The sequence below is a fragment of a genome, unplaced genomic scaffold, assembly GCF_019419815.1.
Source record: "Pyrus x bretschneideri cultivar Hongxiangsu unplaced genomic scaffold, Pyrus_bretschneideri_v1 Contig21, whole genome shotgun sequence".
Taxonomy (NCBI): Eukaryota; Viridiplantae; Streptophyta; class Magnoliopsida; order Rosales; family Rosaceae; genus Pyrus; species Pyrus x bretschneideri.
This window is the reverse complement of record NW_025999513.1, coordinates 4314310-4328494: the sequence shown is the minus strand read 5'-3', so window position 1 is coordinate 4328494 and position 14185 is coordinate 4314310. Positions and strand designations below refer to the sequence as shown.

The following is a 14185-nucleotide window of genomic DNA, read 5'->3' as shown; positions in this document are numbered from 1 at the left end:
GAGATACCGTTACAGTGACATTCTAAGTATAAATAAGTAGCGGTTGAAAGTGACTTACTAGTGGGATCCAATGTGAGATTGATGTAACAAATATTTCTTATTAATGAACTTCTCTTAACTTCATTTTCTTTTCTCAATACTTCATTCTTCTATGTTCTATATAAGAACTTTCTCAGTGACGAGAAGTAATGGATATATCTAAATTCTTCAATACAGAATAGTTATACGATATAAGGGCTCATTTGGAAGTACTTATAAAATAGCTCTTTAAAAAAACAAAATTTGGGTTCCAAAAGTACTTGAAGTGATTCACTTGCATATTTATCAAAGATTGATTCCAAAAAAAATTTCACTAAAAACACTTTCACTCGTTAAAAAAAAAAAAAAAAACTTCCAAACGAGCCGTAAATGATTAGTTTACCGGCATAAGTGGTTAGTTTACTGGTAACTCACATTTGTCAACCATCATATTTTGCATTTTAAAAAACCTAATGAATATTTAGAAATTGGGCTTTCTTCTTTTTTAGGTTGCAGGCCCAACTTTCCCTTGATGCAGGTCCACTTCCAAATGGGCCACAATGAAGTGGGATGACTTTAACTATTATTTTTTTAATTATACTTTATTTAAGGAAAAACAAAAACAATATGGATTAAAGTTTTCCACCCATAATACATGGTTTGTTAAAGCTAATATTAAAGGATGTAAAATTGGACCGTTATCTTTCTTGGTTTTCGGCCTACTTTTGGACCTTGGTGACCGATATATTACTCGGCAAGTGACATTCCCTTTAAAATATTTTAATAGATGAGAAATTTTTTTCGGATTCTTTTTATGGGGTTTTAGAGATCTTCACATTTTAGTCATTCATTGTATATTGTACGGTCAGTTTTTATTAGTTATTATTTGTGTTTAATTTTAAATAATAAAATTCAAATGATTTCTGATTGCACGATATACGATGAATGGTTAAGATGTGATGATTTCTAAGATCTTCACAATTTGAATCCAGGTGGTATCCAAATCCTATTTTAATAACCAAATTATTCATTTGAAAAATCCAAATTAAGGGTTGACAAACCAAAGGTTCTCGAATCCAACAAACTAAGTCCTGGGTTCGATTTTTTGTATTGATGAATCACGCGATGGTGGTCTGAACAACTTTTGTGAGTCTTGCCGACATCCCAAAGGGTGAACTGGCGTGACTTCCCTACCAGCTGGTCTCTCTTTTAAAGAAAAACAAACTAGGTAAGATGGTGGGCTAGAAAAAAAACAACATGTTATGTTTATGTGCATTACATCACTTCCATGAAACATGATTAAAAAATGTCCAATTGTTATTCTTCCTTTACAATAATGAATTGTGTTTTCTATTTTTGTCTTAAAAATTAATACGTTTAGCTCAATTAGTGAGTGTCTCATTATGTCTACACACTAGTTATTTGTGTATACAAATTTTTTATGGGAGAAACCGATTCAATGCACAAATTGTTCGTGTTATCGGGCACGGACGTGGGAATATTTGTCTCTAGAGAGTCCATCATGCGCTCTATAGGCCCTTCTTTATTTATTTATTTTGAATTTGAATTTGAATTTGGACAAGAAATGTGCTAGAATCAGTCTTTTATGTGCAAGTGAGCATCTACTTTTAGCATTTTTATTCGACTTTTCAGACAATTTCTCTTTTAATTTTTTAGATTGCTTCTAGCATTTATTTTGTGACTACGGGTTTGTTTGGAATTATTTTTAAAATGGATAAAAGTGTTTTTTTGTGAAATATTTTTAGAACCTAATTTTTAGTAAAAATGCAAGTGAATCATAGAAAAACATTTGAAGTGATTCCCAAAAGAAGCACATAACTGGTGCTTTTCAAGAAACATTTTAAGTGCTTTTAGAATCCACAAATATTTTTTTAAAAGCATTTTCAGTCATTTTAAATACAGTTTCAAACGAGCCTTAAGATTGTTGGCATAGAATTGGGATGTCTTTGGATTGGAGTGATTTGTTTGCCTATCATTTGAAGGCAAATGAGTGATCCTTATTGTGTTGGTGACACAAGTATAAAGCTAGTGGAAACCATTTGGTAAGGTGGGTGCTTCTTTCACATCATGAATTTCCCAACATTGCTATATGGTCATTATCATTACCTATTTTACTTTATCTATTCAACCTTGATGCAAAAGTGAGAGGCTACCCTTGAATCCCACTAACTTGGATTTTTTTGCCAATTTCTTAGTTGCCCTTTATATTTGTATTTGTTTTACTTCCATTTGGAAATAAATTAGACCATGTTAAATGCCACATATACCCTCAAAAAACATTTTAACAATATGATGCAAGTGATTGATTTTGTGCAAAAGGTAGATATGGATTCAAATTCCAAAGTTACAGTAATTTTTCATGAAAAAAATATAGTACTTTTATTAACAATATATTGCTCATTAGAATTCCCACGCACGTCTATTATCCTACTCTAAATGTGTCTTGCATGACCATTTTTCTTCACAAAATAATACAATGAACTAACTTAATCAGTTGCATATTTAAGAAAAAACAAAAAAACTAAGATATGTAAGTCCTCAAATAAACATATGATATGCCTTGATCCTGAAATGGGGTAGCCTTCCCTTCCTCTAAACATTTTGTAACCGATAAATATAAACCAACGAGTTAATAAGTCATTTCAATACAAATTATTTTGGGAGTTGTTGTTCACTTCAAAATAGTCATAGTGCTCTCATTCTTTATTTATTTATTTATATTTTCAAAAGAAGTTATTTATTTATATTTTAACAAATGATGTTATCTACACCAAAGAGGTGGGGAGTGAGCTTAGCCTCACAATGGGATAGCCATATTGTGGTTCAAATTCGCCTTTGGTGAGAATCGAACCTAAGACCTCACACTTACAAATAAAAAGAAATACCACTACACCATAATATTAAATGGCTCAGGGCCATGATTTTAAAATTGAATAAAAATTAAAAGTATAAATATAAATTTATAAGCAGAAAACTTTTTTATTTAGAATGCCAATAACATTTATATTTTTATAGGGGAAATCAAATACCATATTGATGAATGAGGATAGAAAGATTACAACGGAAAGGGAGTTGATTTGAGTCATAGAAAATTAGGCGAGTTAAACTACGCATATGAGCCAATCATCGACTAATCATGCAACTTAATACTCCTTTTATTATTAAAATTAAGGATAGTTCTCTCTTTACTATCATTAAGTATTGTGAAATTCGCACTTTACTATTCTTAAATTTTTTTCGTTTCAGTTTCATACCTAAATGATTTTTCTGACACTTAATATTTTCGTTAGGCTTTCTATCAAGTTCTTTGTTAAGTGATGACACAACATAACCTTAGCCGATCATATCCCAAGAATTAGCACTAGACATGGTGGCTTGGATTTACAAGAGAATCTCTCATCCACATAGCAAATATGATGAGCCAAAGTTATGCCACCTCATTACTTATAGGAGAACTTGACAGACAGCCTAATGGAAATATTGAATTGTCAAAAAATCAAAGTTTGGGTACGAAACTGAAACAAAAAAAAACTAAGGGTAGCAAGGGTATGAAATTTATGATACTTGAGAGCGGTAAAACTACCTCAAAATTAAACTCAATATGAAACTAAGATTATAGTTTGTTTTTTGTTGGATAAAATATTGTTAATTGACAAGTCTTAAATTGTCTTGTGGTTAGAGTTTTTCTTTTCAACCCGCTGCATTTTGGGTTGAGATCCTCCATTTGTTCTATATAAATTAAAATAGTAATATCATTTGTATTAAAAAAATTATAATTAATTGTATTAATAATTCATCCATATACTAATAATTAATATATTTTATGAACCAAGCCCGATCTGGGAACCCGGCCCGTACCTGGTTCCAGCTCTGAAACGGATACATACGCATAACACGTGCGAATAGCCAGAGGTTGGAGAAAGAAAAGAGCCAGAGAGGCAAAGAGCAAACAAATAAACTAAATAATAATAAAATGAAATAATACTCAAATAAATAAAATAATAAATCTTTTTTGTTCTTCTTGTTTGCAAGGAAACAAACACACAAATTTCTTGTTATATTTCCACCCCCAACAGCATAGGCCGCTCCTTTCTTCTTCTTCTTTCTTGTTTCGTATTGGTCTCTGCAATTCCGCATCACCCACCAAGTTCAATTTTTGTTTCTTCGGGTATTATTTTTTGTAATTTAATTTGTTTATTTTTCAATATTTATTGAATTTTTTGCTGAAAGAAGTTAAATTTGTGGGAGAACAGCAAAGAGCTCAGAGAGGGAGATCCTTTTTTGGAATCTATGGAGCAGCTTGTCAACTTTATTATTCGGCCTCCCAGGTTCACAATTACCCTTTAGCCCTCTATGTACTTCGTAGCTCTTAGATTTTGTGTTATTTTTTTGGATTTTGGGATTGGATTCGTGATGGGTTTTTGTTTTTACTGCGTTTGGTTGCTGGGAAAGATGAATTTGGAGCTGAAAGTTTGAATCTTTAGTTGCTTTCCTAATTGGGTTCTCTGGGGAAATGGAACCCTTTTGTTTAATTAGCCCAATTCAACTGTTTGTTTACATAAAATTCGTAGTTTCCTATTTGTAGAAAGAAATAGAGTATGGAGCATATGATTTGATTAGCATGTTTTTTTGTGGTAAAGGTGGAGTTGAACCTCGTCTCTGTTTTCTCCATTTTTTGTACTGGTGTTAATTTAGGATTTTGTGAAGTTTATTTGTTGAACGCGAAACTGTACTGAATTAGTGAAATTTGAGTGATTTCTTTGCCTTTCAGAATTAGAAACCAAAATGATTTGTAATTATTAGAAGAGTACATGAGTTTACGCGTGTTTGGTTTCAGGGCTGAATACGACCCAAAAAATGATTTGTTGGATGAAGAGTTCATACTGAAAGGGAAATGGTACCAAAGAAAGGATTTGGAGGTAAGCTTTCCATGTTTTGTGTGTCCTGAGAGCTAGATTAGTATTTTATTCAGTTTCTGAACTTACAAGCTTTCGTTTTGTTGGAGGGCGTAAATACCTTCTGGATATGCAACTTTTATGATTGTTTGTCTCAGAATTTCTTTTATCTTGCACGTTATTTCTAATTCTGAATGGTGTTCATTTTCTGCCTGCTTATGACTTCAGAATTCCATGTGGTTGTCTCCCTTATATAAAAATTATTACTGGTCTTTGAAAATCCTGCAGGTGAAAAATGGTCGGGGAGATGTCCTGAAGTGTAGTCATTACACGCCCATTGTTAGTCCAGGAGAAAAGCCTTTGCCTTGTGTAATATATTGTCATGGAAACAGGTCTGAAAATTTATGCTTTATTGGAGTTGCATGTTTGTTTCATGCGTGTTTCATACTGTATTTACAATCTTTATGACATTTCAGAACTTGGAAGAATGAGATTTTACTTTTAAATTTGAGTAGTCAACTACATAATTGCCTTCCCTGTGATTTACATAAATGGATTTCATTAGTAGCTAGCAATGAAACAATTTCTAAATGGCCTTAATCTTCACCAGGAAGATGAAGTTGCTTTACTGTTACGTATTTCAATCATGAAGTAAATGGGAATCAAAATTTTGACAAATACTAAGGCCCTAGTTACCTGGCCTCACATTTTTTTTCGATTCTTTGTACTGCTAGTTGAATTTGTAGAAACAGTCAGAGTGCTGTATTTCCTTTTCCAACCTATACTTATTGCACACGAGTAAATGATCAACCAACATTTACACTTCCATGATATTTCATACTTCATAGCTATGTTAACACTTATGTATGTGAAAGTTATGCGCCTCTGATAATCTAAATGACATTTTATGCCTTTTTGTTTGCCTTCATAGAATATAACGTGATTGACCGCAGTATATTGTGTTGACAGTGGGTGCAGGGCTGATGCCAGTGAAGCAGCTATTATTTTGCTTCCATCAAATATTACAGTTTTCACTCTTGATTTCTCAGGATCCGGAATCTCCGGAGGAGATCACGTGACTTTAGGGTGGAATGAAGTAAGTACTCAATTAAGTATTTTAAACAGATTCATCATATAACAACTGGACTACAATTCTGCTGTGTTTGTTCCACGTTAGCTTTGGATTGTATGATGACTACTATTGGCTTAAATAATTTGTATGTTGAAATGGAAGGTTTACTAATGAGGCAGCATAAGGGAGATCTTAATTATGTATATCTAATAATTGGTCCAATGAGTATCCAAAATTGAAGTCAATATATCCATGAGGGTGATTCTTACGTTTTTCTCCATTTGTCAAAACCATATTTATGATTGTGAATGCCTTGACTTCTTTATGACATTTACCCTGTTGCCCCTTGTATATGCATGTGGTTACCATTCTGCATCATGGGAATTGACATCTGACTTATTGTTTTTTCAGAAGGATGACCTGAAGACTGTGGTTGATTATTTGCGAGCAGATGGAAATGTATCTTTAATTGGCTTGTGGGGCCGTTCAATGGGTGCTGTTACCAGGTTTTGCTCATTCACTTATTGCTTAATTGTAAGCTTGCATACACGAATGTAAATTTTGGAGATCTTTCCATTTCTTGTATTATTGGTTGAAGAAATTTCTAAACACAAAATAGTGTTTATCAGGGTTTCTTGAAGATTTTTATGGTCAGTAAAATTTCTTCCGGTTATCGAAGAATTAGGACCATTTCATGAGCTTATAACTTGATGGTGCAAAGCCTCACATGGCATGCTCTTGCTTGTATGATATATAAGATTCCCCCAAGTGTTTGCATGTAGCCAGTGTCCTCCTCAACTGTGTTGTATAATGAACTATTGGTAGCATTAAAAGTGTTAGTGGAGATCTTAATGATGACCATAATAACAACAGTTGAAGAGTCCATTAGGATAAGCAACAAGAAGAATTGAAGAGATTGTGAACGTAAGGTGGATATAAGATATGTTAGCATATGAACAATATATGAAAGCAGATGTACGCTCTGCATCAATAATTGGATGTTTGTTGAGTAGCTATTACTTGAGGGTCAGCTTATCTGCTATTAACCATATACATATTTGGCAGTCTTTTGTATGGAGCTGAGGATCCTTCAATAGCAGGAATGGTTCTTGACAGTCCATTCTCTGATTTGGTTGATTTGATGATGGAATTGGTGGACACCTACAAAATTCGTTTGCCGAAGTTCACTGTAAGTAGATCCTATATGTCTGATTTTCTGGGATATTGTAACTGTATTTTGGTGCATATTGGGGAATAGATTGCTATTAATTAAAACCCTTCTGATAGTCATTATCAGTTCTCGCCTATATTGGGCAATTAAGTTTCTAATTTTTTATTTTTATTTTATCAGTTTTAGCGGCACACTAACTAATTGACTGCAAGGACCTATATACTCTGACCTTGACCTTTTCTTTTTGCTTATTTAGGTGAAGTTTGCAATCCAATACATGCGAAGAGCTATCCAGAAAAAAGCAAAATTTGACATAATGAAATTGAACACCATTAAGGTATTTTATCCATGAATGTTTATTTTGTTATCTTGATTCTGTGACTAAACACGTTAGAATAGAAAACATAAATTTACATTCTCTGTCACAATCTTTCATACACTTGAAGTTCTCTTAAGCAGTGGAGGTTTCTGGTTGACTCTGTTTTTTTATTAGGTGGCAAGCTCTTGCTTTGTTCCAGTTTTGTTTGGGCATGCCATTGATGATGATTTCATACAACCCCATCATTCAGATCGTATATTTGAGGCTTATATGGTAAATATTCGTAATGCGATTACCATAATTTTGTACTGTGTCTCGTACATTGTTTACATGGAGTTGAAACAAATTAGAACTCTCAATTCTCTGTGACGTCTAATGAGTTTAGTATTCATTACACATACCAGCTAGCTCTTAGTCCAATGGTATTTCTCTTCCCAATTGTGGAAGAGCTCCCAAGTTCGATTCCCCACCCCGATGATAAAAGCAAGATGTCTCCTGGGTCTACCATCATTTGATTTTCATCGTTCTGTCTTCCAAATATCCTTATGTAAATAAGAACTTTTGCAGGGAGACAAAAATATCATCAAATTTGAGGGAGATCACAATTCTCCACGACCTCAATTCTACTTTGATTCTATAAACATCTTTTTCCACAATGTTTTGCAACCCCCCGAAGATGAGGTTGGGGGAACATTTTTTGACACTCTACACGGTACCTTTGGTAAGGTAAAAAAACTGTAATTCATCTGGCTGTAAGTTTCTGTTGTATTAAAATTGCTAGATTTTATATTCACAGCCCTTCTCAAATGTTGACTGCTTTGCGTGCAGGGTACTTGGAGAAGTGTGCACGCTGCTGATTATGATCATGGACGTTCAATTGCTTCTGCAGGTGATTAAAGTGCATTATTGTCTCTTTAACATTGCAAGTGCACAGGCTCCTTATTTGGCGACCTGTTTCTTACTCACTGTCCTGTTGATTACTTCTTACCTGCAGAAGCAGCACCGAGCAGCGGCCAACAGGATGCCATTAGACAACTCCGGTCAAGAAGACCCATGAGTCGGATGGATGTTAGTAATTAGTTCGTTCTTATTTTTCTTCCACAAATGAAAAACTGCTGCATTAATTTTTTTTTTTAATTTAAAAAAAAAAAAAAAAGAGTTTGCAGATATTGACAACTGTTAGAGAGGGGGGAGAGGCAGAAATACCTTTTTTTTTTTGTGAATGATGGTTTAGTGTTCTGCAGGTGTATTAACTATATATATATTTTTTCTCTTTTGTTATCTTCTATCATTTTTCCTCAGGTACCTTCTGGTATTTCATCTACCGATGGCCAATCTGAATCCAAGGTATTTTGCCTTTTCTCTTCTTAAACTGCTTCCAAAATCCCAAATTTTTTTCCTCATAATTAACATTACGCACTAACATGACATATGCCTGATCACGCAAATGAAGAAAAAAACCTATGTGCCACTGTAGCAGATACTTGTGACAGATTGGTACATGATGTGGCTCAGAAATTTTATGGTGCATTGGTGCCTGAGTAGTTCAAAGTCATCTTCTGGTTTAACTAGAAACGTAACAGAGTTAAACGTCTTGACTATCCATGGTGGTGCAGGATGGAAAAAGCGATAATGGCCCATCATCTTCTGATATGATTAGCTTTGAATTTGCAAATGGCAGTCCTTGTGGGCCTCATGTTCCGACCACGATGGATGATGATCAATATGTAGAATACCAGCTTGATGACCTGGCAGGTTTTCCAAGTGATGTTGATGAGGAAGAACGGGTGAGTCATATAATTGACCTAGATGTGGTCTGGATACAGGACATTTTTGGAATGACTGATGAATCAATTAACGTTTAACTCGTCCAAATTACCAGATGTTCATGGAAGCAGTGATTTTGTCGCTAAAAGATTTAGAAATGAGAGGCCCTCAGGCAGAAGAGCAACCACCAGGAGATACCCTGGATTCCTTAAAGTCGTCACAAAAAGATGACCAGCAGGATGATGCATCTCCTGCAGAGAAGCGAGGGCTGTTGGAGACAGAATCTACTTCCACTTCAGTTGGGCACTTTGGATCCTTGAAAACAGAATCTTCTTCCACTTCAGTAAGTAAATCCCACGACTCGAGACCTGAAGATCAGTCTCGTACAAGAGTTCCGTCCACAGAACCTGCATTACAAACGCCTCTATCCATAATGGAGAATGGGAGCGCCGGGCCATCTAGCCGAAGCGATGCATCAGAAAGCATCCAAAGCTCTTCAGATGGTGACTTATCAGCCAAGACGACAGCCACTGTAACGGTGGTAAAAAATCCTGCAAGCAATGTCATGGATGGTTTGATACGTCGTTGGGATTTTAACTTCTTTAGAAACAACCACAGCCGATAGATGACTCTTTTCCTTCCTTTATTTTTTCAGTTATCTCCGTAGACAATATGATTGTATTTGTTTGTAACTAAAGTGTCAGGGTTCATGATTTGTAAAATGCTCGTCTGGAAAAGCAAAAACCAAACCGAAAAAAAAAGAACGAAAGAGTAGAAAGATTGCTTTGTAAAATTGTATTGATTTTTAGTTGTAACATAAAAAAAAATGGTTTCTTCTGGTTCCAGATTCTTATTCAGTGTACACAACACAAATGAATATATTGTTTTGTTGTTCTTGGTGTTCTGATATGGGAAATTATTTTTCAATATATCTTCCTATCACATGTGCCATGTCTAATTTTAAACAAGTGATAGTTGGGGAAGCAGAAGCGGAATCAGAATCGAACTCGAGACCTCAGGTGCAAAGAGTTGAATGTTCTTAATTAAGTGATAATCTCGTGATAGAAGGCAACAACTTCCTCAATTAAGTAGAAATTTGAACGTTGATGGTATAATATAATCACATCTACAGATTACAGTACAAGAAGCTTTATCCAAAAAATAAAAGAATTTAATTATGTGTTACGTGAAGTGATTAACTTCAAGATTATTGGATTCCCACATATGTATTGAATTTGGTGATGTACTGCATTATTCTGCATTATTTCACCCTTCAGCTAGCAACCCCAATGCAGTCTCTACCAATGAATGGATCGTCGTGCTGTGCCGGCTCATTCCTACGGTACCAGAGAAAATGCTGAAGCTTTCGAGCTCTGCGGTTGTGTCCAGCACAAAATCCAGCTCCTTTTCCATCTCCAAAGTCCTGAAAATCTGAACATTTTCCGGTTTGTTTCTCATCATCCAGATTGCCAGTTCTATGGCAAACCTCCTTATTCTTGGAACTTTGATTGGTGGATGCCTGTACCTCTTCAGGATCTGAACTAGTTCATTAGCCACTTCTGCCTCAGTAATTTCGGCTTTCTTAAACATGAGGCTTGATTCTTCGGGAGACAAGAATGCTAGAACTGGCGCAGCTAGTCCTACCATTGCTTCCTGCAGTTTGTGTTCTTCTGAAGTAATTGCACGAAGCACCTGCAATCAAAGCCAAATGCATAAGAAATGAGTTTTTAGTGCAGACCTGTTGTCACAGTCTGACATGTTATATTGTCAGATTGTCGATTTGGCAATCTAATATATCAGATTGTTCGACAAGAAAACATTACTCGTACGTAACATTTGTTAGTGCAGAATAAAATTACAGGTAGGTAATGTGCCAAGGAAGAACTTACTGTAGGTACTGCATTTGTAATCCCCTTTAGCTGGTGGAAACAGTTCGAGCCATTGTAGGTGCACAAATTCCTCAGAATCCTAGCAGCATGCACGCTAACCAGTCGAACCTCTAGAGCTTCAATGAGGCTTTCGAGCACCCCCAATTTGAATATCCGCTGACAGTTATTCGTGCTCTCCAAAACCAGCATAGCCAGTGCTTCTCCGGCTTTGATCCTCACTTTATCATTCTTCAGCATTCCCTTGTTGAAGAAAATTTTGAATAACTCCTTAAGAACTCCACCTGTTCCTCCTACTCTCTCGGTTGCCTCCTCTTCCAGCGCCAAACTTGTTAAGATTTCAATTCCCAATTGTTGCAGCACTGGCTGTTTCTCTCCATATCTCAGAATATCTCTGATATTGCTGATTGTGAAAACTATCTCCGAAAGATTTCTCCTCAGATTCTTTCCTGTGTTGCCGGTCGTGCTTGCAAGCCTCTTCACCAACTGGAGGGATCGTTTCAGCGTCAGTATCTGATCGTTTGGCATAACAGTCACGTCTTTTAGGATCCTCTCGTCGGCATGTGTAAAATCTATGATCTTTGGCAGGAGGCCTCTTGTGTTTCCAATCTTCCCACAGTTGTCGTGGACACGCGCAAGTTTCTTCAGAATAAGCAATCCCAAATGGTTGAATGTCAAGAATCCGTAGTTTGCGTGGTCAGAAATGATCCTCTTCTCACTGATCTCATCAGCTGGACCACTTGAGCTCCTGCATGTTTGGAGCAGAGATGAGATTGATTCCATTGCGCCAGGAACTCCAGCTACTCGAATGGAGTTCTGCTTTTTGCCAGCCAGTTTCGACAAAATCTCTGCTGCTGACCGTCTGATTTCCTCCTCCTCTTGATCTGTCCAATTCAGTATCTCAACCAATCGTTCAATCACTGCAATATTAATACCAATCTTCTGCAATGTATCATCTGAATACCGCCGGTTCATTGAAAACTGTCGAAGAATTTTTGCTCCAATGAGCTGTTCATCGGTGGACTTCGAGCCCAATAAGTCCATTCCAAAAGTAACCATATCCATCTGCAGTCCATCAAAAATGCTTCCATTCACACACCTCGAATACGCGTCATAAAAAAATCTCCTAATCGAGACCATCCCCGAAGGCCCCAAATCACACTCTTTGTTCACCTCCTCCAACAATTTACAACAGCTTATCATAAACTCACTGTAAGCCTTCTCCATGAGAAACAGCAGAGCTTCCGCCAATGCTAACGAATAAAAAATACTCAGTGCAAACTGCCTGTTGCTCTTGTTAGTGTTCCCCTTTTCAACCTCTCCATAGTTGTGGTTCACGAGCTTCACCAGCGAAAGAGCCACACATGATGAGGCGGACAGGAGCTGGAGCCAGTAGAGCAGCTTACTTATATGTTTTGCGCAAAAAAACCGGTGTGCGTAAGGCAGGAGAGGGACTTCCGAGCTTGTCCAAGTCCGGTCTATCTTCCCCTGAAGATCAGAGTTCCGCGAAAACACTGAATTGTCATTGGTCCTCGCAATGTCTCTGCTGTGTTGGCTTTGTTTCCTGAGTGCAAGGTTCTGCACAGGCCTGAAAACTGCTCTGATGTTGTGGATCACGGAGCTTGAGCTGATTTGCAGTGCGCGAAAGCTGTTGATTCCAGCGTCAGTTATGGACCATGTGGCCTGGTGCTGCCACTCAAGCTCGTGGCTCCTGCTGAAGATTCGTGTCCCTTCTATCAGCAAAATGATTGTGATGAACCAGAAGTCGGTCTGGTCTAATTCAATGGCGAAACCGCCCAGCAGAACCACCGTTGCCCAGATGAACCCGAGGGTTCCTAGGCCGGTTGCTACCTTTTCGAGCACTGCTAGGCGGAGCGCGAAAAGGGTCAGTTTTTTCTCTGGTGCTGGAACTGGTTGTGCAGTTGGAGAAGCAACGGAAGCTGCTGCGCTGCTGTCTCTCTTCTCAATGCTGCTCTGAGGCTCGAACATTGTGCTGAACGTGGCGCTGCTTGTTTCGTTGAGACGTCGATGAAGAAGCTCGTCAATCTGCAAATGAATGCTTCTTTCACCTTCTCCTGAGTTATCGCACTCAACCATGTTGCTCTCTCTCTCTCTCTCTCTCTCTCTCTCTCTCTCTCTCTCTCTCTCTCTCTCTCTTTGTTACTTTAAAAGTAAATAGAGGATTAGGCAATATTAGCTCTTCAGTATTAGTTTGAAGGCCGCAAAAACACCCACGACCCTCAAATCCGAAGCTACTCTCTCTATCTGTGTGTCGATTTTCGACGGAATATGATTGTGTTGAAGAAGAAGACGAAAGAATTTTGGTTTGGTTTTGAAGTTGTAGAAAAGGAGGAGGGGATGGGTTTATAAACGAGGAGGGAGGAAGAGAAGCTTGGGGAGCACGTTTAATCTGTGGAAATGGAGAGGAAAGAGTGAACGTCATATTTTGCTTTTGTATTTTCCCTCTTGTTTTCCTCCTAAGTTTGTTATGTTTTGTTGGGGAATCAATTTTTGCTCGTCCTAGATTCAATGTCTTTCTGTGGCTTAGCCAAATTAGTTCGAGCAATATCTTTCTCTTGTTGAGTATATAAGAATACTGTTGCTATGATGTCTCGTACCAATTATACAATTATGCGTGTAAGTTTTGTATATATATCATGAGAATACTGTTGCTGTAGTGTCTCGTACTAATCATATAATTATGTGTGTAAATTTTGTATATATGGCATTATATAATTTGCTCTCATAACTTAGAATCGCTTATGAGAAAACCAAAAAGAAAGAAAGGGTGGTGCCAGCTCAAGAAATTGCTTGGTGTTTTTCTCTCAACTTACCATTTCTCCATGTATCATAGCTTGTTGGAGACATTGACTTCTACTTTTTTATTTTTTTTAATTTTTTTATTTTTAATCTTTCTAAAAACAATGTGTTCCAAAAAGTCACTCTTATTCGATTGCAAAGAGTTTGATCTATATATAAAAACAATTTATTAAACACGCAAAAAAAATTTATGCATGTCAAACTGTAATTGGTCTA

At 36.6% G+C, this 14185-nt stretch overlaps 2 protein-coding genes across 2 annotated transcripts; one reads left to right on the top strand and one right to left on the bottom strand.

The window, feature by feature from the left end:
• Nucleotides 1-4018: 4018 nt before the first annotated feature.
• LOC103932104 lies at nucleotides 4019-10106 on the top strand. Its single transcript, XM_009341656.3, has 15 exons — nucleotides 4019-4207; nucleotides 4293-4367; nucleotides 4877-4958; nucleotides 5223-5326; nucleotides 5904-6030; nucleotides 6418-6512; nucleotides 7072-7195; nucleotides 7434-7514; nucleotides 7671-7769; nucleotides 8064-8222; nucleotides 8325-8385; nucleotides 8491-8564; nucleotides 8799-8843; nucleotides 9113-9283; nucleotides 9379-10106. Exons 2-15 carry the CDS (start codon nucleotides 4330-4332, stop codon nucleotides 9886-9888), a joined length of 1770 nt encoding a protein of 589 aa, XP_009339931.2. The 5' UTR covers nucleotides 4019-4207; nucleotides 4293-4329; the 3' UTR covers nucleotides 9889-10106.
• Nucleotides 9918-13463, bottom strand: LOC103932103. Its single transcript, XM_048584463.1, has 2 exons — nucleotides 11153-13463; nucleotides 9918-10955 (listed from the first exon to the last, which is right to left on the bottom strand). The coding sequence occupies exons 1-2, from the start codon at nucleotides 13244-13246 to the stop codon at nucleotides 10530-10532; spliced, it is 2520 nt and encodes an 839-aa protein (XP_048440420.1). The 5' UTR covers nucleotides 13247-13463; the 3' UTR covers nucleotides 9918-10529.
• Between the last annotated feature and the right edge of the window lie 722 nt (nucleotides 13464-14185).

Bases quoted from the DNA above. Each gene is read 5' to 3' on its own strand.
- LOC103932103 (XM_048584463.1), bottom strand. From the start codon at position 13,246: ATGGTTGAGTGCGATAACTCAGGAGAAGGTGAAAGAAGCATTCATTTG. The intron at 10,956-11,152 runs GTAAGTTCTTCC...CTTTGATTGCAG, and splicing joins TTACAAATGCAGTACCTACA to GTGCTTCGTGCAATTACTTC.
- LOC103932104 (XM_009341656.3), top strand. From the start codon at position 4,330: ATGGAGCAGCTTGTCAACTTTATTATTCGGCCTCCCAG. The intron at 7,770-8,063 runs GTAAATATTCGT...GAACTTTTGCAG, and splicing joins GTATATTTGAGGCTTATATG to GGAGACAAAAATATCATCAA. The intron at 8,565-8,798 runs GTTAGTAATTAG...ATTTTTCCTCAG, and splicing joins GACCCATGAGTCGGATGGAT to GTACCTTCTGGTATTTCATC.